This window comes from Nicotiana tabacum, chromosome 16, assembly GCF_000715075.1.
Source record: "Nicotiana tabacum cultivar K326 chromosome 16, ASM71507v2, whole genome shotgun sequence".
Classification (NCBI taxonomy): Eukaryota; Viridiplantae; Streptophyta; class Magnoliopsida; order Solanales; family Solanaceae; genus Nicotiana; species Nicotiana tabacum.
The window spans coordinates 1199038-1222999 of record NC_134095.1 but is presented as its reverse complement, the minus strand read 5'-3'; the positions used below and the strand labels follow the sequence as shown (position 1 = coordinate 1222999).

Here is a 23962-nt window from a genome sequence, read left to right as displayed (position 1 = left end):
GTACCTTGTGAGGTGTTCACTGATCATCGCAGTCTTCAGCATTTGTTCAAGCAAAAGGATCTTAATTTGAGGCAGAGATGGTTGGAGTTGCTTAAGGATTATGATATCACCATATCGTACCATCCGGGAAATGCCAATGTGGTAGCCGATGCTTTGAGCCGAAAGGCAGTGAGTATGGGGAGTTTGGCATGTATTCTAGTTGGGGAGAGACCTCTTGCAGTGGATGTTCAAGCCTTGGCCAACCGGTTCGTGAGGTTGGATATTTCAGAGCCCATTCGGGTGTTGGCTTATGTGGCTTCTCGATCTTCTTTATATAATCGATCAGAGAGCGCCAGTATGATGATCCGCATTTGCTTGTCCTTAGGGACAGAGTTCAGCATGATGATGCCAGAGATGTAACCATCGGTGATGATAGGGTGTTGAGGATGCAGGGCCGGATTTGTGTGCCCAATGTGGATGGGCTTCGAGAGTTGATTCTGGAGGAGGCCCATAGCTTGCAGTATTCCATTCATCCGGGTGCCACAAAGATGTATCAGGATTTGAGGCAGCACTATTGGTGGAGAAGAATGAAGAAAGATATTATGGGATTTGTAGCTCGGTGTCTCAATTGTCAGCAGGTGAAATACGAGCATCAGAGACTGGGTGGTTTGCTTCAGCAGATGGTTATTCCTGAGTGGAAGTGGAAGAGGATCACTATGGACTTTATTGTTAGACATCCATGGACTTTGAAGAAGTTCGATGCTATTTGGGTGATTATGGATCGGCTGACCAAGTCCGTGCACTTCATTCCTGTGTGCACTACCTATTTTTCAGAGCGGTTGGCAGGGATTTATATTCGAGAGATTGTTCGTTTGCATGGCGTTTCGATTTCTATCATTTCGGATAGAGGTACTCAGTTTACTTCGCAGTTTTGGAGAGTCGTGTAGAGAGAGTTAGGTACTCAGGTGGAGTTGAGCATAGCTTTTCATCCTCAGATGGACGGGCAGTCCGAGCGTACTATTCAGATATTGGAGGACATATTACGTGCTTGTGTCATTGATTTTGGAGGATCATGGGATGAGTTTCTACCGCTTGCAGAGTTTGTTTACAACAACAGCTACCAGTCGAGTATTCAGATGGCTCCGTATGAGGCATTGTATGGGAGGCGGTATAGATCTCCAGTTCGTTGGTTTGAGCCCGACGAGGCTAGGCTATTGGGGACTGATTTGGTACAAGATGCTTTAGAGAAGGTAAAGGTGATTCAGGAGAGGCTTCGTACAACTCAGTCGAGGCAAAAGAGTTATGCTCATAGGAAGGTTCGAGATGTATCCTACATGGTTGGTTAGAAGGTTCTGTTGAAGGTTTCACCTATGAAGGGTGTTATGAGATTTGGGAAGAAAGGGAAATTGAGTCCTCGATTCATTGGGCCTTTTGAGGTGCTTGGGAGGATTGGGGAGGTGGCTTATGAGCTCGGTTTGCCACCCAGCTTGTCGAGTGTGCATCCGATATTTCATGTTTCTATGCTCCGGAAGTATATTGGGGATCTGTCTCATGTTTTGGACTTCAGCACGGTTCAGTTGGATGATGATTTGACCTTTGATGTGGAGCCAGTAGCTATTTTGGGTCATCAGGTTTGGAAGTTGAGGTCGAAGGATATAGCTTCAGTGAAAGTGCAGTGGAGAGGTCGGCCCGTGGAGGAGGCTACCTGGGAGACCGAGCGGGAGATACGGAGCAAATATCCCCACCTATTTGAGGCTTCAGGTATGTTTCTTGACTCGTTCGAGGACGAACGTTTGTTTAAGTTGGGGGGATGTGATGACCCGGCCAGTCGTCTCATGAGTTACCGCTCCACTTCCCCCATTTATGCTTTTTTATGCTTCGATATCTGTGTTTTATGTGATCGAGTTGAATAGTTTGTGTTCGGAGAGAATTTGGTAAAAAATGAGACACTTAGTCTCTTTTAAGAAGGTTTAAGTTGGAAACGTCAACTGGATGTTGACTTATGTGTTAGAAGGCTCGGATGGGAGTTCCGATGATTCGGTTAGCTTTGGGAGGTGATTTATGGCTTAGGAGCGTGATCGGAATTGGTTTTGGAGGTCCGGAGTAGAATTAGGCTTGAAGTGGCGAAGTTGATATTTTGGCGATTTCCGGTTGATAGGTGAGATTTTGATATAAGGGTCAGAATGGAATTCCGAGAGTTGTAGTAGCTTCGTTGTGTCATTTGAGATGTGTATGCAAAATTTTAGTTTATTTGGACGTGGTTTGGTTGGGTTTTTGATCAAAAGCGTGTTTCAGAAGATTTTAGAAACTTAGGCTTGAACTCGATGAGTTTTTGGTAATTTGATATTGTTTGAGGTGTTTTGATGATTGGAACAAGTTCGAATAAGGTATTGGGTTATGTTTGTGCTTTTGATTGAGGTCCCGGGGGCCTCGGGGTGATTTCGGATGGTTAACGGGAAGATTTGGACTTAAGAGATATCAGAAAAATTGTTGCTTCTGGTTTTTTCGCACCTGCGGCTTGGGGACCGCAGGTGCGGTGCCGCACGTGAGAGGGTGAGGGCCGCATATGTGAAATTTGGGCTGAGGGTCAGGTACCGCAGAAGCGGAGTGTTGGACCGCATCACGGAATTGCAGATGCGGAAGAGCGATTGCAGGAGCGATTTTGGGCCAGCTAAGTGAGTTCCGCAGAAGCGGACGTGTGTCCGCAAATGCGGTACCGCAGAAGTGGTAAAGGGGTCGCAGATGCGAAAACCCCTGGGCAGAATGTATATATATTCTTTCTTCGTGATTTTTGAAGGGTTTAACCATTTTGAACTCAGAATTGGGAGCTTTGGGCGATTTTGAAGAGAGAAATCAAAGAGACTTCATTGAGGTAAGGATTTTGGACTTAAAACACACTTCTATGGTGATATTTCACGGATTAAGGCTGAAATTAAAGGAATTAAAGGGCTTAAAATGGAGGTTTAGGGCTTGAGTTTAAGAGGGTTTTAAAATGGGGATTTGAGGGGTGAATTGGACTATGATTTTGATGATTTTGATATGTATGAACTCGTGAAGAGATGAGGAATCTAATGATATGAAAATTTCTGAGTTTCGAATAATTTCGAGATTTTTGGTATTTTTCTATTGTTTTCGCTTAGGCTTTGTTCCCTTAGCATATTGTGACTTATTCGTTCTGATTTTGGATAGATTCGACGCGCGTGGAGGCCGATTCGAGAGGCAAAGGCGTCGCGAGCTAGAGTTTTAGCCGGTTCGAGGTGAGTAATGATTGTAAATGATGCTCTGAGGGTTTGAAACCCCGGATTTCACATCCTAGTGCTATATTGAGGTGAGACACACGCTTGACGACGAGCGTGGGGTCGTGCACTATTGGGGATTGTTACTTAGTCCGTCCCGATTGATGATTTTACCGCGTATTTGGCTAAAACTTATTTGTTATCATCATGATTTGGGCTGAATGCCATATTTGGGCTTCGTGCCAACTCTTTGAACCCTTCGGGGATTGTCTTACTATTTCCTCACTATTTGACTTATTACTTGAACTCAGTCTTGATAAATTCTATCGTTTTACTATTCAGCCATTCTTTTCTCAGTTTTTAAGACTTAAATGATATTTTAAATGATGTTTGGGCTGAAAAAACTATTTTACTATTGCCCGAGGAGCTTGTGATAATTTTCGGACTGAGTAAGGTCGAGGGCCTATATTTTGAGGAACATTGATACTAATATGAGGCCGAGGGCCTGAGATACATACATACGCCACGAGGTGGCTTGATTGATATGAGGCCGAGGGCCTAGATTTGATGTCACGAGATGACTTGATATTGCGCTTGGACCGTAAGGGGCCCCTCCCGGAGTCTGTACACCCCCAGTGAGCGCGGGTACCCATTTTGATGTGAGATTGAGCCCGAGGGGCTGGTATTGTTCTGAGTTGTTGCCGAGGGGCGGATTTGTTGTTACTGTCCCGAGGGGCGAACTTCTATTTGTTATTTACCTGTCAATTACTTGTTTTACTTATTGGAAAAAAAGGATTTTATTTGAATCTTCACTGTTTTACTATTTTTTAAGTGATTTTACTGCTTCGGTATAGAATGCCTTGTGTTTTACGTGTTTTCTTACTATCAGTCATTATTTATATTTATTACTCACTGGGTCGGAGTACCCACATAAATCCCTGCACCGTGTGTGCAGATTCAGGCGTAGCAGATTACGCTCCTGAGTGCTGACTCTTTCCAGCTTCAGGCGGATCTTCGAGGAGTCTTTAGGTAGTTATTGTCGTTCGCAACCTGGATCTCCTCTCCATCTATTTCTTTACGTTCTAGTTCAGTATTTGAAACTCTGTAGTTACATTTGAGGATTTAGTATCATAGATGCTCGTGACTTGTGACACCCCGGTTAGGGCTGTGTCGGGATGGATTTCCACTTTGTTATCTCTATTTCCGCTAAATATTGCTATTAAATCATGTTTAAATTATCTTAATGTTGTCTAACTGCTTAAAAAGACGAATTGGGTTAGACTGGCTGGCCTTGTATTCACGAGAAGCTCCATCACGATCGGGTTCAGGTTAGGGTCGTGTCAAGCTGCAACTCATAACTTGACCTTCTTTAAGCTGCTAGTAATTATATAGAAGAATTAATCTAAATAGTCGCATACTAATCTCTTAAGTAAAATATAGCCAGAAAATGTAATATATATGCACAGTTCATATATAATTATGTATAATCAATTGATAATTTATATGTACGGCTAGAAAAAATAAATAATAAATTTAACTAGCTATTTATGTAAATTTCCTTTTTGACTTGCAGTCTGTCGTTAGGCCATTTTGGGCTCGACCGAAGAGCCCGTCAGGCAACCAAACCTTAGAGACTTGTAGTTGGTTACGTACACGAAAATGAGCGGATCTCATCATGATGGTAAGTATAGATTAATGATAGGAGAGAAATATGAATAAATAAATATATTTCAAAATTAATACCTTAAATTGTGGACTGTGTTTAAAATTTTGAAGAGTACTAAACATATATGATTTTGGGAAAATATTGTAATTGTAAATGAATGTGCTCTTTTTGGAATAAAACAAAAGTAATAATCTTTATTTAAATATTATTTAATAAGTAACTGACAATGTAAAAAACTCTTTTCTTTTCTTTTTAGTTTTTTTGTGTGTGTCGGGTTATAATGAAAGTCATTTTAAAATAAAAGATTTTTCATGATAAAATTGTTTATAGGTGTTTGATTACCTTGAAAAATATTTTTTATCAAAAAGAATAGAGTGAATTTATCTCATCTATTGATGGAAGTCATTTTTTTTACAACATTCTTGATTTTTTACTTCATATTACTTATCCTTACTAACACTAGAATTAAATTTATATTAAATCATCCTTGATCTTTATATGGTTCAGCTCACCTCAAAAAAGGAACATAAATTTCAAACAAAGAAAAATTATTTTTGACTATTACATTAGTTTCATTTTATACAATGGTGTTTAATAGAAGCAAGATCTAAGAAAATAATACATTTGACGCACTAATTAAACATGTGTACAATATATAAGAAAATATTTTGAACGTTATGGCCTTACACATGTAATAATATTCTTATAAGAAAGTGTCTTCAAAACTAAGATAGAAATATTAGAACTACAGAGTTTACAAAGGTGTATAAAAAAGTCTCAACTATTTTAAACAAATAAAAACAGATTTGTATCAAAATTACTTCATTCCACGTTACCTTAATTATGTTTATTTTTCTGATTCTGGACAAGTGTAGAAAGGCTCAAATTTCAAGGGGTAATTTAATTTGTCTTGTAAACATGACGGGTGTTTTTTTTTTTGTTTAAAATAATTGTAATGGTTTTTTATTCAAAATTTAACCTCATTGGCAGTATTTTTGTTTTCTCCACACTAATCAGAATCACAAAGTAGACTTATACTATTAGTTTAGGATTCGATTTTGGTCACGTTTGCCCGAGAGCGAAAAACCCAGTTGTTTGTTAGGGTTGAAGATTGGCATAAGATTTGTCCCACATCGACGCATTAACTTACCCGTTTGCTGTTTATATAGCCATTCACTACAACTGAAGGCACGACCTTACTTGAACAGGATTTGTTCTATAGGCTCGTACCACTGTATCCTTGAGTTCTAAGAAGACAGAAAACCAAGTCTGGTTGATGAGGCGTGGCTATGAGTCTAGAGCGTGATTAACAACTTTCCATGGTCACTTGTGGCCTTGGAGCAGTAGAGGATCGTTCTCAGCTTTGCTTGCAGGCCTGGGATGATCTCCTAGCTGTCTGACAGACTCCACATTCTTTTTGTTACCATCTTTTTCCTTCTCCTATCTTTGGTTCCTCTTTCTCGACTTCCCGTTGTTTCAATTCACTTGCACCAAGTACACCAAATGATGTGCAAATATGAGGGTAAAATTCATGGTGTGAAAGCTGGGATCTTTTAACCATTGAGTTGCAAGGTGTAAAGATTGTAACTTTTCTTCATGGATACTACACTTGAAGCTAGACCAGTTTAACAAAATTGGCAGTGCCTATTCCAACAAACCTTGTTTGATCACTTTGATAGTGTTTGAAGACATTGATTCATCCCAACTCTAAAACAGCAACCTTATTTTTTATTTGCTAGTACACTGAAGTGGCTCTTAATCTGGAACAGTTTGAGTACTTAAGCAACAAGATGATTTACTGTCATGGAAATACACCTGGGACAAAGCACTGTAAGTTGTAACCCGTAAACGAATAAATTCTTATTCCTTGTGAGATTAAAGAGAAAATTCAGTAATATGGCAAAATAGAGAAGTCTTGGTCTTTGATATCACAGGCGTGTAATGGTGGTTTCTATCCGAAAGGCTAACTTGAAATTAATCCAAACTGGAAGTTTGTCACGTCGACCAAACAACTTCCCTCGTACATTATTTCTTGTTACTTTTCAACTCTCAAATAAAGTAGCGTTTAACATCGACTCAAAGTGTCAAACATATGTAAATTGAGCAATGCTAATATTAAGTACTATAATCCACGTCTAGCTATCACGTTGCAGTAAGACATTACGTTATTGCTTTGAATCTGCTTCGTTTGACAAAGAAGGAGGAAGCTTCTAAGCTTTACTAGATGAAGCATGCCCGCGCTGAGCACGGGCCCAACAAAATCGTGCTGCGACAACCTATCGAAAAAATAAAAAGGCGCTGCGAAAATTTATGTAATTGTTTACACTACATACGAACAAAATTTCACATCCCAATTGACAGGCATATAGTGTATTGCAAGAACCTTGCACTACCGAAGAATGTTTTCTCCTTTGTATTTGCCCTCAAGAATCAAAAGAAGTTACATCATAAAATAAAAACAAAGGAGAAAGTTTCACTAAATAGATATGTACAATTATTTTAGTAGACATTTTTTATTTCTTTCAAGCGTGGTAATTACCCCGAAAACCTTTGCTTGCTTGGAGGCGTCTGGAGGCTGCAGCACGACCGGCAAGCAGAGCCAAGCCCGACCATTACAATCAGGAGGTGCATGGGCGTGACATGGACATGTAAAGCGTATTGCTTTTAGCATATCAATTTCCTTGGAAACAGCATATTGGGTTCTCTCCATCTCCAATTCTGCCTTAACAAGAATAGTTAAGTTAGAATTTATCAAGATAGCTAATATAAAAATTACATAAGTCCGAAATAAATTTGAGTAAGAATGCTAATAAATACTACAGATCAGAAAGCCACAGTTGAAGAGTCGATCATTAATCTTCCTCTAATGCAAAAGAAGCTGCAGATTTTTCTAATATGCTGCTCTTTTGCATGTCAAAGTTTGAACTATGAGCTTGTCACTAATTGTTATAGCACTTACTTAAAATTGGAATTTTCATTTTCCTTTAGTACAATAAAAAGTGAGAGAGCTACTTTCATTTATTTTCAGAAAGAAACTAACAGCAACATTAACTTTCATTCCACAAATTGATACAAAAATTTTATTAAACATTAAGATGGTACCAGATTTATCGAAACACTGCAATGGTAAAACTTCACTGCCAGCATATAGATTCACTGGAAGAAGTGCATGCATTGATCCAATCCTTGAAATTACTAAAAACAAATGAAATGGTCCTATATGTAGCACAGAAAAGCAGCAGCCTAGACAACTAATCATCAAATATGAGAAATGAGAAGCAATTTTGTTGTTTTACTACTTATTGTTAAGGTGTGGTCATTCACTGAATGACAAGAGCTATTATATTAGCGGAGACCCATGGTGCAACAACTTTGGGCAAGAGACGTAAGAGTTGATATGTCCATATAAATGAAAAAAATTAAGTTTGTGCCAGCTGCATTCTCTGCACAAAGAGTCTATCCTACTTTTTTAAGTGTCCTATGAGAAATCTGATACTGTTTGCAGAACATGATCGGTTAATGCATCCCCAACACTACTGTTATCTTAGAAACTGTAAGCAATACAAAAAATAATCACAATGAGGCCCAGATCAAGATGTATGCATGTAAAATTCGCTTCTGCGCCAAAAAGATTGTACCATTTCTTCCAATTATGAGCTTCTCAACGAAGGCTAAATCATAATATAAGCAGTTAGAAATATCTAAAAAATTTGGGAGAGAATTGAGGTCCTAGTAGCACAAGTCATGTCCTCTTCAATTGACACCAAGACAAACTCTAGGCAACTAAACTGGAAAATTAACATTGGAAAATTTCATAACTTTAGGAGCAAGAGGCTAAGATTAAGTTCTTGACATCTCAAGTGAAAAAAAATCTTAAAATAACAGATTGTAGTTCCAAAAATAAGATATGGTTTCTTTAGTAGTTTAGAGAGTTTTGTTTCATGTTTCACATAATTAATACTGAGGGAAATATACCCTGTCCAAATGTTCCAGTATTAAAACTACATTAGTATTTAAGGTAAATTTTAGTTTAATCAAGTTAAAGCGCACAGTTGGGAAGATAGAATCATAGTCTGCTATTTTATAGTACATGAGAGTTCTTTGAGGGAGTCAACTACTTATACCTGTAATTACATCACTTGAATCCTCTTTACTTTTATGAGGCAAACAAAGTAGAACAACATTGAAACATGATTAATAGCAAAGTGCAATGCTTGCCTTCTTTACTGTTACGAGGCAAACAGAGTAGAAAAATAAAATGCTTATATTAAAATGCAGCACGAAATTATCTATACAACAATCATGAAAATTAAGACATGATGATATAATATGTTAATAATGCATTCTTGCTATTTATATATATATATATATATATATATATATATATATATATATATATATATATATATATATATATATATATATATATATATATATATATATATATATATATATATATATATATATATATATATATATATATATATATATATATATATATATATATATATATATATATATATATATCTCTAGGTGAGCCACAATAGTGCTATTATCTCCACTCTAATTAAAAAGGTAAAACATGAAGCAAAAAATAAACAAAAATACAAATGCAAATATACGATAATGAAACTATAATAATCAAAGTATGAATTTAAGATGAAGATCATAAAGTTAATAGCTATTTTAGTGCTATCAGCAGTTGTCAAAGTCATACATCGGGATATTCCTTGTCCCTTTTTTTAGTTTCTAATAACATTTATTTTAGTTACTATATATTTTTTGTAAGTTAGCTTCTACTATAATTATTCACGGCATATCACCAAAATTTCCACAACTCTCAGATGTCCAATATTCAATCACTAAACAACTATAAAAAATTAAGGTCCCTTTGGATGTACAGATATTAATGAATTATTGATGAATATTTACATGCTTGCACATCTATTTCTCTTTCACCCATGTATTCCTCATTTTTTTCGGCCTTTTTTTAGAATGAAAGATCCATCTCTGATGCAAAATCTATTTAACAAAGATATGATCTTCAATTAGTGCTGATCCACAAGACATCAAGCAAACTAAATGGAACAGTTTTGCATAGAGTTTAAAACAAGAAATTTTACACACGAAATCGAACAAAAATAACACTTGCTTCCCAGAAAACTCTGTTCATCATTCAGACTTGAAGTCCCTTGAAGCGCAACAATTTCTCAATCCTTTCTTGTTTGGGGATTGAGGCATAATTGTTATTGTCTCAGTCAAGAAAAGAAAAGGGTCATAGTCCATGAAAGAGTTGCAAAGCTTCAAATGCTTGCTAGGACAAATGTATCACCAATACTCTTAAAAGCATGTTAAACACCAGCTAATTTAATTGTTTAACCAACTGAGCACAATGTTATACTGAGATGAGCATGATGATTGACAAACAATTTGAGAATATGCATCGAAGAAATATTAGGTTTACAAAATATGTACGACAATCATTTTTGTTCCTTTATTTAATGAAACTTAAAAGAAAAATATATTTTTTTTCTTGCTGATACAGTTATTTGGATTTATTGATATTAAATAAAACAGATTCTCTCAATTTTATTTAAAGAATAAAGCAAACTAATAGAACTCCTGATCCTTCGATTCATTAGGGAAAAAACCCATAGGAAATTAGATTCAACAATCACAACCACAAATTAAAAAATGGACTCTATGGTAAAATCCAAAATACAAAATTCTAAGTCAAACTCACAAAACATATAGAAGCACATATTCCTAAAAAAAAAGGAAACAAAAAGGAACAGACAAGAAAGAGATGCAAGGAAAATACAGAGAAGAGAACAACTACACAAAAAAGTAAAGAAAGGCAACAACAGCAAGAAAGCAACACCAACAATAGTGAAACCGTAAACCAGGTAATGAAGAAGGAAAAAGGAAGAAGAGAAAACTAAAATGAAAATGAAATAGGCATAACAAATAAAGGGGAAAACAGAAACAAAACTCCAGTGCAACAAACAACTAAAAATGAAAAACAAAAAGGAGAATAACCTGTAGGGAATACCTGAATATTGTGAGACCCAACAGAGAACCAGGACGCTAGAGATGGGGAACTGAGCTGAGGGAAAATTCTAGATGAAAACGATAAATAATTTGAGAGTTTTGATGATGTGGCTAGCCAATAAATACCACTCCTAAAGGACACGTATGCTATAAGTTATGAAAAGTCTAAAATGCCCTCAGATGGTCGACCATATTCGCTCTTCTACATAATAAGAAATGATCAAATATGCGTTGCTTTGCACCAAATTGAATAATGTTGGCATATTACACCCAGGTGATGATACAAAGAAGCTGTCCACATGCCTAACCTACAGATGAACAGAAAATAACAGCACAAACTGCACTTTTATTAGTGAGTTAGTGAGAGCCAAGCATCATCACAGAAACAAGTGAGGAGAAACTGCCAACAACTCGAGAATGGCATATGAAACCTCAGCATTTTGCTGGCAATACCGGGGAAAACATCCCTTCTTGAGAATGTATTGAAATTACAAAATACACACACAGCAGTGAAGCACTAATTGTTTTACTTCTTCGACGCACTAATTCGTAACTCATATATCATCATCCTTACAGCTTTGAAGCGGCAGCCTTGTCTAAAAACCAAACCAATTCTCCTTCAGGTGAAACCATTTGCACGGGAAGCAAATCAGAACTTTCACCATCACCTAGTGATTTATGCACTACATCTGCCTTCCCAGCACCTGCTACAACAAGAGCGATATTGGCGGATGAGTTTATTACAGGAAATGTAAATGTAATCCTTTCCGGTGGAGGTTTTGGAGATTCCTTGATGAAGGTGACCCACTTCTCTTTCTCATGGACAAGAGGATGCCCGGGAAACAATGAAGCTACATGCCCATCGGGACCCATACCCAATAGCATTACATCAAATTTGGGAAATCCAGTAGCCTCAGAAATGTCTACAATCTTGCTCTTAACCAAATGTCTTAGACAAGTCTCATAATCATCTGTTGCACCCTCTGCTGATAATGCATCGTTTATGGCATACACATTGCCACTAGGAATAGGTATCTGCCCAAGAGAAAGAAGAGGTGAGCCTAAAAGTTTAGTAGATAGAATTAAGATGTGAAACGAGAGAAGTGATGAAGTAAAAAGAAGTGACAAAATGAGCTTAAAAGTTAAGTAGGTAGAATAAAGATGTAAAAGGGAAATGGTGATGAAGTAACAGCTCATTCATCATTCTTAAAAAGTACAAAACTGCCTAAATGTGATGCAAGTATCATGAACAGTTGGTAATCTAATAGATGCACTCATCAGTAGGGGTGGCAAATGGGCGGGTTGGGCTGAATTTGGGCGGGTCAAGATGGGTTAGGTCAATAAATGGGTCATTGCCCAACCTCAACCCAAAGTGTACTTGGGCTAAGATGAGCTGGGTCAAGATGGGCTAAACAATGGGTGATGGGGGTGGGTAGTTCAGAAAAAAACAGAAAATTGAAAATACAAAAAAAAAAAAAAAATTATTTTAGGGGGGGGGGGTTTGCAGGGGTGGGGGTGGGTGGTGCAGAAAAAAACAAAAAATTGAAAATACAAAAAAAAAGTAAAAAGTTTTGAGGGGGTTGGTGGTGCAGAAAAAAAAAAAAAAAAGAGAAAACTGAAAATACAAAAAAAAAAAGTAAAATTGGAGCAACTAAATAAATTTCTATATAAGTTGGGTTGAGATACCTTTTGTTTTGGCCGAGTTCCATGACTCAGCCCAAATTGACCCATGAGCTAAAATGTTTGTAACTCAACCCATTAATCTTATGGCGGGTTGGGCGGGTTAAATGGGTTTGGGCTCAAATTGCCACCCCTACTCATCAGCCATGCATCTCAAAAGTTTAGTAAGAATTTGGTAATTTAGTTCATAATCATCTTCGCTTCAAATACTCTGTAGCTTTGGAATGCTGGGACTGCCAGATAAGATGGCACATCTCAGAGCAAGCCCATTTAACTTGCTAGAGTTACCGAAGAACCTTCCCTAAAAGTGTATGGGCCAAGATTGAGGATATATTTCAAACCCGCTTAAATCATACTAAGTTGGAGTTAAGCAAAAGCCAACATAAGCTCAATCTGAGCTTATCAGCAACTCTACATGGCATTGAGCACGGGCAATTTTACTCATTGAACTTCAAAACATGTCAATTTTGCTTAAGCTATTCAATTACTATTCAGCTGATCCTGTAGATTTAACCCCCACTAAACTACTCTAGCAACAGAAATCTCAAAGCATTACCATTTAGTTTAAAGTAGGTAAGGTTACAATGGTAATGTTTGAAGTATTTTGCTAATACAACATTATTTCTCATATTACGTTCCACACAAAAGAGAGAAAAAGAAGAGGGACCTCAAATATTGTTTAGAAGTCATTGATAAAAGGGCTTCAAGGGTTGACAAGTTCTTTATATCAGGAATTTATGGATACGCTGCGCAAGCAAAAGATAAAATTTAATGTTGTATATTCTTGCTTCTCTTCTTTTTGTACAGCAGGTTCTTTTTTCAAATTCTTTATATGTTGCCCTTTTATATGGATCACATAGTGTTACTCCATGTACCCCAGAAATGTGTTTAAAAGTTACTTGACATATCCGGCTCATCCAAACAATCAGGTTCATGAAATCTTCGGACTTGTTTACCATTTGTTTTTCTTTTGGGGTGCATTATGAAGAGAGGATTTAAATGATCCCTCTCCCCCCCACCCCCCCACCCCCCAAAAAGGAGAAAAACCACGTAGGTAAATTTGCTTTTTTCGTTCATGATAAAGAGCCTATTCAACTTACCAACCAAAAAAATAAAAATAAAGAGACGATTCAAATGACAGCTCCCACCCCCTTAACATATAAAAAATCCAAAGATATTTGGTGATGATAGAAGTTTAAAGATTTGATCTTGTTAAACAGTGTTGATTAATGGTCAATTTTGCACAATTACTTTGCACATGATTAATCAAGAGCCCCAAAATTAGCATCAAGTTATAAGGAACAAAAGTCAAATGGTCACATCCCAAGGGGGTGAATAGGGGTATTAGTAACAGGGCGCAGGTTTGTTTAGCATGCCAAAGGCTTTTCCCTACACAGCAGCGGGAAGTTCAGCTTTCCCATAATTTACCAGAATGCTTTTGGCGAGCAATCATTTTGCCCCGTATGACAATTGGTTCTACCTTTCTCCTACTTTTGCAATATCCCATTACAATGCATATTTTTCATTCAAGACTGAAAGTAACAATAGAAATAGTGTAATTCTCAAATGTAAACATGAGAAAAGAAGCAACCTACACCTCCAGCCCCTGCCCGAAACAATAGACAGAGAAAGGGGAAAACCGTCTTTCTTTCTGCATTTCCATCTTTAACAAATACCAGCAACAACCTCTGTGACCACATGTTTAATCCAACAAGAACGGCAGCCTTTGCTCTATCCAAGAACAAACTAACGCTAGTTGCAGCTTAGGATAAGGACATTTACTCACTTTGGACTTATGGAATACTAAAAGTCGATGGATTATTGAACTGAATCTTGAGAGGTGCTTCACTGTAAGTTTCTACCTCAGACAGCTCTCGAAACTCACATGATCTTCGTACTAACATGTTAGGTCAGCATTTATGATTTGATCTACTAAGCCCTTCTCAAAAGAAAATTATTTGATCTACTAAGCAGAGACAACACACAAAATGCATTAACAACAAGATATTTGTTGGCAAATATAAGGGAAAGGTTCCTTTTCCAGAAAAAAAAATACAAGGGAAAAGGTGAATCAATATTATTTATTTAAGAGATATATGAATGGCTTATCGAGCTAGGCACCGTCCTAAGAAACTATTTTCGCAAAGTGAGTTTTTCCCCGATTAAACAAGTCTTCCTCTATCAGAGGGAACATGAATAACAAAATTCAAATAATAACAAGCACGTTATGAACAAAAAAGATAAAACAACTAGGTATTTGTAGGGAAATTGACTACAAAGGAAATAAGGCTAGAGGGAGTATGTACTAAGATGAGGTCATAATTAGCAATTGTTGGTTTGTTGTGATAAAGCCATAAGCAAAACCAACTTTTGGTGCATTAACACGGATTAAAAATTGGGGTATGATTAGCTATATATAGGATGAGAATAGGCCTCTAATCACGGCAAGTGTCATGCCACTTATCCATAACTTCTCATGTATGGAGCCACTTAGCTAATTCACTTAACCATTTGTCTTTAAACTCTCATGCATGAAGCTATTTAGCTAATCTATTTAGACATATGTCCATTAACGCTTATGCATGAAGCCACTTATCTAAAATATTGTTGAAATATTAGCAACAATCCCCTACATATTTCAAAAAAATTTAAGAGTACGTCTTGCTAGATTTGTATGGTTCAAATGCAATCAACTTGGAGTCTTTTGGACTATGAAGTATGAACCTAACTTAGACCAATACAATTTCACCCGCAGAATTACGATTTAAATATAGTATTTATATGAACCAATAATTCTTATTGCAAGGAAAAAATTTCATCAATTACATTTTGACCCCTCACGATTAAGTTGTTCAACATGGTTTTGCACAAACATGCCATGCATGTTCTTAGTTATTCATGAGAACTCTAGAGTTTTGGCCAAAATTTTATAGGAGTGGCACTATTTCACTCTCATATAGGTGAAATCATCAAAGTGTATACTACTTCAACTACAAATCCAGTAAGTTCTACTCCATTTCTTGAAGAATCTTTTGAAATAATTGTTAGAAATATTTTAATGATATTTTAGCTAAGTAGCAAGTTTCATGCACGAGGATTTATGGACAAATGGCTAATTAGATTAGCTAAATGGGCTCATGCATAAGAGTTTATGGACAGATGCATACATAAAAAATTATGACAAACGGCATGACATCATGATTAAAGACCTATTCTCATCCTATAAATAACTAACATACAGTCATTTTTGAATCCATCCAAACAACACCAAAATTGACTTCTTTATGGCTTCATCCAGACACACCAATAATCGCTAATTATTACTCCATCATAATACTTACTCTTAATAACGGCAGTAACAAGTTATCTCCTTCTGTATAAGACTTTTTGTTATTCTGTTTTTTAATATCTCTTTTGGTGCTTATCAGATTCCTTTTGTTTAGGATTGTTATTCACATAGGTTTCTCTGTATCCTAGATTCTCTTTGAGTTGTTACATTATTCACAGCTTTTATGTAATACACTTGGCTATATAAAGCTAACCTTATAATCAATATAACATAAGTTCTTCTGCCTTTATCGCTCTTTAACTCTTTCTTCTCTCTTTTCTCTACAGTTAATTTCCCTACAAACAAGTTGCTGTCTTTTCTTCTTTTTCGTTCATAACTTGTTGATCGTTATTTAAAATTTGTTGATTGTGTTCCCTCTATTCATTTTTAATTTATTTGGTAGGATGATAATATAAGTTGAGCTTAAATGAGGAAGTGAGGATTCATAATGTCGACCCCAACTTGTTTAGGACTTAGGCATATTTGTTGTTGTTTATGTTCCCTCTAATAGAGGAAGGCTTTAATTCTGGAAAGCTTTCACATTGCTAAAACAGTTTCTTAGGACAGTACATGGCACGACACAAGTCATTCATGTGTCTGCTAAATAAATAATATTTACTCCCTCAGTCACATTTTATGTGACACACTTTCCTTTTTAGTTTGTCCCAAAAAATGGCACCTTTACATATTTAGAAAACATTTTAACATTTCTTTAAACTCCATGTTCGATCAAACAGTACCATATAAATTGGGACGGAGGAAGTATTTACCTTTTACCTTATATTCTCACAGTTCATTTTACCAGGGACCACCAGATCAGTTTAGTCCTCGTTGATCCATTAGCAAGATTATCTTATTTAGTGTCTTAACCCAAGACATTTTGGTACATTATGTGTTTACACTATGGGCACAACTTGCATTCTCTGATACCACTGGCCTCAACTCCTAACAGAACTACTTTCTAATCTGATTTTTCCATATGGTTCATCCGGAGTAATGGAGTTGATGAATGGAAAGCTTAATAACAACAGAGTTTATTCTCCATCAATATATAGCCCCGTAAAGTGCATTTCACCTCTGTTCAGATTACCCTTACATTCTCTGTGTAGAAACTCAGACATTAATGCAGCTCGTTGTTCAAATGTAAGGAAGCATTTGCACAATAAACCGATCATTTTCATTCCATTGATCGGACAAACAAATGAAAGAAGCATGTATATATATAGTACGAAAAATTATTTTAACAAAAAATTGAAGATATCACACACTGTGGAAGCGTTAGAATCAATACATAGTATAATAAAGACACAAATACCTTGGATAGAAAAGCATCATAAGCAAGCAAATAATTGCTATCAGGATGATCCTTTGGGACCACTCTCTCATCCACCCAGAAAACATGCCACTTCGACCAGTCTATTGAATCAATATATGGTGGCTCCACCAATTTCCTGCACAATTGCAACAAACACAAGCATTCAATTAACTTAAACACCAAAACCATCCCAAAGAGATTAACAACGAGAAGAATAAACAATTACCTAAGAGACTTGATAAGTGAACCACCGGAAACAACAACAGAAAAAGAACCTCTCTCTTTGCAAAACTTCTCCGATAAATCAGCTGTGTACTTCGCTAGAGACACGGCAAGTTCCTCTTCAGTATCAAACACTTCAACTTTCCCTTTACTTTTACCTGTCACAGTCTCAGCCATTGATGATTTAATTCTAAACTGAGATCTCGAGGAGTTTCTACTCAATACTGATATTCTCCTATGTGAGCGCGAGCAAAAAAGTGGCTTGCCAATTATATATGCAGATGTCAACGGCAGAGATCGGCGGAGAGGAGAGAATTGGGTAGGTGAGATGCGCAAGTTAGCAGCGAGAGCGCGAGAAGAAGAGGCTAACCGCAGCGCGCAGAAAGAGCTCAACGTGCTGGAGCTTTTATTAGCAAGGGTCGAGGAATACCTTGACATGAACAAATCGAATGAAGAACAGATCAGCGAAGCAAGAACAACAGATTCAGCCAACAATCAACAACTCAACGACCCAAGAATCCTAGAGCTTGTTTTTATTCGAGCTACTTTCTAGATCCCTATCCGAATGCAAAAAATGAACGGTAGAATCGAAGTAGGAACGACTTGAAAATTTGTTTCAGTTCGCGTTTCTGTTTCCCTTTTTCTTTTTGGAGCTTTTCTGATTTTTAAGCCCTGGAATTTTGAGTTGTAAATTTCAGCTGGTTCTCAAGGCTTGTGTGAGTGTGAATCGTGTTTGGTTTAGGTTGAAGCAGCAGCGAAGAAGATGAGAGTGTGAGGACAGAATGGAGAACAAGGGGAAAAGCTGCGCTGGTTTTGCGTTAGGGATCTGATGTGAATTGGTCTAGGATCTGAGGTTTTAATAATTAAAAGGGGTGGGTTTGGGTCTGGTAAGCGGGTCGGGTAGGTTAGGTTTGGCTTGGGTGGGAAGTTTTGGATCAGATTTGGGTTGGGCGAGAATTAGACAAATTTTAAAAGACAAACCTTTTTTTTCCAATTCTTTCTTTTATTTTCTAATTTTTTTTCTTTTCTTTTAATTAAAATCCTACAAATAATAAATTATCCAAAAGTGTGAAATTAAACTAATTAGCTAATTATAAAAATTATAAACAACACTTAATTCTAAGCTAAAAATTAAAAGACAAAAAATGTAAAAAAATGAGCTATTTTTTTGTGATTTTCGAATTTCTATAAAACAAATAGTTACTGGTTAATTCTAAAAATATAAAAATAAATCTTAAATGCAATGCATGATATTTTTGGTAGTTTTTCATGGTTTAAATAAAACTTAAACATGCACAAAATATAAACAATTAAATGAACATCCTACAAAATCCTATAAAATGGCAAATAATTGGAAAAATCTATTTTCTTTGATTTTATAGGAGCAATTTATGTAGCGCAAAAATCACGTGCTCACAATCCCCTCATGCGATCGGTGTGTTCTAGGCATGTCTATGGAGGAAGATGTGTTAATTAAACGAAAGAGACCAAGAACAATGAACAGAAAAAAGGAAATAAAGAAAATCACCGAAGCAAAGCTACAAACACGAAAGAGAATGATCAGAAGAGAAATGGCCAAGAGTTTTTGAAAAAACAAACTCTTCCCCTATTTATAGGGTTGGGTGACACCAGAATCGAAGCCAAAAGCTTCCCATTGCAGTAAAACTAAAGCGACAGGCCATCAATCTGTGCCTCGGGAAGATGCGCAATGATGACGCACGTGGAAGTGACGTCATTTCCCAATAGAACACACCACCCAGGATATAGCGAAATGCACCGCTCTTCCGTCATTGGCCAAATCGTTATGGTTTGCATACCAAATTTCTTCGTAAGTATGGGCGATGTCCGCTTACCAAGGACGCAACAGGTCGCGACCTCGACAAGCGGAGGGACTAACTGTATAGGTCGAAATTTGAACGACCACGACTGTTACTAAGTGTAACAAAGAACGAGGTCTTTACGATGCAGCGTCCTTTGGTCGTTATGAAGGGTGACAACTAACAGCGGCTAGTGAACGAACGGCGTCTGGAGTAACGTTAGCATGATAGGGAACAATAGGAATATGTCTTTCGAATATTCCTTGTGTTGTACCTTTTTTAGGGTAAAAAGGGAGATTGTCCCCTATAAAGAGGGGGGAAAGAACACTCTATAAGGGGAATGAAGAAAGAACAACTTTGCTTATTACAGATCAAAATCCTTACATCACTCTTGGTCTTTACTAATTGCATTCATTGTTATATTCTCTTACATTTGAAGTTCTCGCATTTACGAATAATCATTTGGTTCCAACATATTAGGAAGCATCATTCACCTTATTTTACCCTGGCACCATCTAGTCTAGCTTTTATTACGCTTAGGTGAGATTTACCTCTTCATCTTCATCAATTGATTTAATCAAGATAGTTTTAATATCTTTTGGTCAAACATTACTAAAACTAGCCAAACACATGTAAAAATTGTAAAACCAAATAAATAAGGTTCTTTCTCTCAAAGAATCACATGCAAAAATCTCCTTCCATATTTTTAAGCGTGATTAGCAACATTAGATGCAAGACGAAAAGTAAATTTCATGTATGAGGTAGCAAAAATCTAAGCAAAAAGGAACTTTTTCAATGGGTATAGTTGAAATTCATTGAAAACATATAGATAAGTCAATATACAAAATTTGAGGAAGATTGGAGGTAATTTGGACTGGTTTTGTATCAAAATTCGTAATTAAATCGTTCAAAAAATTCTTCTGCGACACATGTATCACGCATGTATCTCACACACATGTATATATTAAGGTAAACATGTTCTCCTTCCCTTCAACAAATAGGAAAGCCAAATATGATAAGAAAATTATGGCAAACGTCTAACATGATCCAATATTCCAATCCAGGGGCAGAGCTAAAACACAGGTTACAGGTTCAGTCGAACTAGTAGTTTTAATTCAAACTCTATATTTGCCTTAAGAAATTTATTGAATATGTATAAATTATTAATTTAGAACATAATAACTTAAACAAACTAGAATTCCAAATCCATAAACTTCAAATTTTGAATCTACCTCTAATCCACTCCACCATGAAAGACATAAAAGGATAAGAAAAGATCTTGAATCACATAAAGAATCGTACCATATTTTTGGGGGGCAAGCATCAATTGCTTTAACGACAAGGTATGCAAAACATTCATAATTTTTAACCAATTTAGGGATCCCAACAACCTGAGTCTAGCTACTTCAAATAAATAAGGAGACGTATAGAGACATATCCTATCCAAAGACCACAAGAATCACTTTTTCTTGCATATTATAACTTGTAGTTTTGGTCTACTTTTCTAAATGGGATAACACACTAGAAATAGAACGGACTAGTAGCTGTAAATTACTACAATCAAAGATGAAATACTTTTTACAAGTTACTATGGAAAGATCGAAGTTCTCACCTGGAGAAGCTGCAACTCATAACTTGACCTTCTATAAGGTGCTAGTATTTAAATAGAAGAATTAATCTAAATAATCGCATACTAATCGCTTAAATTAAAAATAGCCAGAAAATGTATCATATGTGCACAGTTCATATATAATTATGTATAATCAATTGATAATTTATATGTATGGCTAAAAAAATAAATAATAAATTTGACCGGCTATTTATGTAAATTTCCTTTTTGACTTGCAGTCTGTCGTTAGGCCATTTTGGGCTCGACCGAAGAGCCCGTCAGGCAACCAAACCTTAGAGACTTGTAGCTGGTTCCAAATAGAACCAGGCAAATGAAAATGAGAGGATCTCATCAAGTATATCACATATACAGAGTATATATTTCAAATGTCAAATATACTTAAACTATATATTGATCTCATCAAGTATATGTAATTATACACTAAATATACATAATACATATATTGAATATGTATATTTGTTTATACATTATAAATATACATAATACATATATTGAATATGTATATCTGTTTATACGTTATGTATGCAAAATTATATGTTGCATAGACATAAAACGAGTTCGGTATAGGCAAATATACATAATATATTCATTACATATGTATATATTTAAAATTATATTGTAAAAAAATTATATGTATATATACACCTTCAAACATGGAATAAAAATGTGAATTTACTAAGACTGTGTTTGATAAGAATAATGAAAAAGGGGATTCTAAGAGCGGGAACTTTCATAAAGATGGTAAGTATAGATTAATAATGGGAGATAAATATGGATAAATTAATATGGTTCAAAATTAATACCTTAAATTGTGGACTATGCGTAAAATTTTGAAGAGTACTAAACGTACATGATTTTGGAAAAATATTGTAATTGTAAATGAATTTGCTCTTTTTAGAATAGAACAAAAGTAATAATCTTTATTTAAATATTATTTAATAAGTAACTGACAATCTAAAAAACTTTTTCCTTTTCCTTTTAGTTTTTTTGTGTGTCGGGTTATAATGAAAGTCATTTTAAAATAAAATATTTTTCATGATAAAATTATTTTTAGGTGTTTGATTACCTTGAAAAATATTTTTTATCAAAAAGAATAGAGTGAACTTATCTCATCTATTGATGGAAGTCATTTTTCTTACAACATTTTTAATTTTTTACTTCATATTACTTGTCCTTACTAACACTAGAATTAAATTTATACTAAACCATCCTTGATCTTTATATAGTTCAGCTTACCTCAAAAAAAGAACATAGATTTCAGACAATTTTTTTTTGCTTTTGACTATTACATTTTCATTTTAAACAAATGGTGTTTAATGGAAGCACAATAGAGAATTATGGAGGTCGAGCATTAAGGTTGTAGGTTAGGGGAGAGTGTGAATATTTCTACAGCACAATAGAGTGAGATTATCCAGTTAGGAGTTAGACTAGGAATGTCATTGGTCGTCTATTGATGTAGAGCTTTACCTTCTAGTTGTACTATACCAGCCATCTATTTCGTATTTCGTATTCTGTATTTCATATTTCATATCTCTTATATATTGTTGTTATTTTTATTACGCATTTTTATGGTACTAATATATCATCTCCTATTGCTTTTTTGAGCCGAGGGTCTCCTGGAAACAGCCTCTCTACCCTTCGGGGTAGAGGTAAGGTCTGCGTACATATTACCCTCCCCAGACCCCACTTGTGGGATTATACTGGGTCGTTGTTGTTGTTGTTGTTATTGGTGTTTAATGGAAGCAAGATCTAAGAAAATAATATATTTGACACACTAATTAAACATGTGTACAATATATAAAAAAAAACCTTTGAACGTTATGGCCTTACATATGTAATAATATTCTTATAAGAAAGTGTCTTCAAAACTAAGATAGAAATATTAGAACTACAAAGTTTACAAAGGAGTATAAAATAGTGTCAATCTATTTTAAACAAATAAAAATAGATTTGTATCAAAATTTCTTCATTCCACGTTACCTTAATTATGTTTATTTTTCTGATTATGGAAGTGTAGAAAGACTCAAATTTCAAGGGGTAATTTAATTTGTCTTGTAAACATGACGTTTTTTTTTTTTGGGGTTTAAAATAATTGTAATGGTTTTTGATTCAAAGTTTAACCTCATTGGCAGTATTTTTGTTTTCTCCACACGAATCAAAATCACAAAGTAGACTTCTACTATTATTTTAGGATTCGATTTTGGTCACGTTTGCCCGAGAGCGGAAAATCTAGTTGTTTGTCAGGGTTGAAGATTGGCATAAGATCTGTCCCACATCGACGCATTAACTTATCTATTTGCTGTTTATATAGCCATTCACTACAACTGAAGGGCACGACCTTACTTGAACATGATCTGTTCTATAGGCTCGTGCCACTGTATCCTTGAGTTCTAAGGAGACAGAAAACCAAGTCTGGTTGATGAGGCGTGGCTATGAGGCTAGAGCATGATTAACAACTTTCCATGGTCACTTGTGGCCTAGGATGGTCTCATAGCTGTCTGACAGACTCAAACTCCACATTTTACCAACTTTTTCCTTCTCCTATCTTTGGTTCCTCTTTCTCAACTTCCAGTTGTTTCAATTCACTTGCACCAAGTACACCAAATGATGTGCAAATATGAGGGTGAAATTCATGGTGTGAAAGCTGGGATCTTTTAACCATTGAGTTGCAAGGTGTAAAGATTGTGACTTTTCTTCATGGATGCTACACTTAAAGCTAGACCAGTTTAACAAAATTGGCAGTGCCTATTCCAACAAACCCTCGTTTGATCACTTTAATAGTGTTTGAAGACATTGATTCATCCCAACTCTAAAACAACAACCTTATTTTTTATTTGCTAGTACACTGAAATGACTCTTAATCTGAAATAGTTTCGAGTATTTAAGAAACAAGATGGTTTATTGTCATGGAAAAACACTTGGGACAAAGCACTATAAGTCGTAACCCTTGTCACACCTCCTTTTTCCACACCAGAGAGGGTGCAAGGGAGTTTTTCCAATTAAAGGACAATCGAAATGGGATTGGTTTATTAATTTCA

At 35.8% G+C, this 23962-nt stretch overlaps 1 protein-coding gene, 1 non-coding gene and 1 pseudogene across 2 annotated transcripts; 2 read left to right on the top strand and 1 right to left on the bottom strand.

Annotated features, from left to right (window-relative positions):
- The first annotated feature begins 6071 nt into the window (after positions 1 to 6071).
- Positions 6072 to 6287, top strand: LOC142170863 (small nucleolar RNA U3). Its single transcript, XR_012700474.1, has one exon. It is a non-coding gene; the product is annotated as a small nucleolar RNA U3 (small nucleolar RNA).
- Positions 6288 to 11149: 4862 nt separating this feature from the next.
- On the bottom strand, positions 11150 to 18316 carry LOC107775966 (putative 6-phosphogluconolactonase 4, chloroplastic). Its single transcript, XM_016595773.2, has 3 exons — positions 17482 to 18316; positions 17256 to 17391; positions 11150 to 11967 (listed from the first exon to the last, which is right to left on the bottom strand). Exons 1-3 carry the CDS (start codon positions 17913 to 17915, stop codon positions 11503 to 11505), a joined length of 1035 nt encoding a protein of 344 aa, XP_016451259.2. The 5' UTR covers positions 17916 to 18316; the 3' UTR covers positions 11150 to 11502.
- A 4941-nt stretch (positions 18317 to 23257) lies between these two features.
- Positions 23258 to 23432, top strand: LOC142170866 (small nucleolar RNA U3; annotated as a pseudogene).
- The last annotated feature ends 530 nt before the right edge of the window (positions 23433 to 23962 follow it).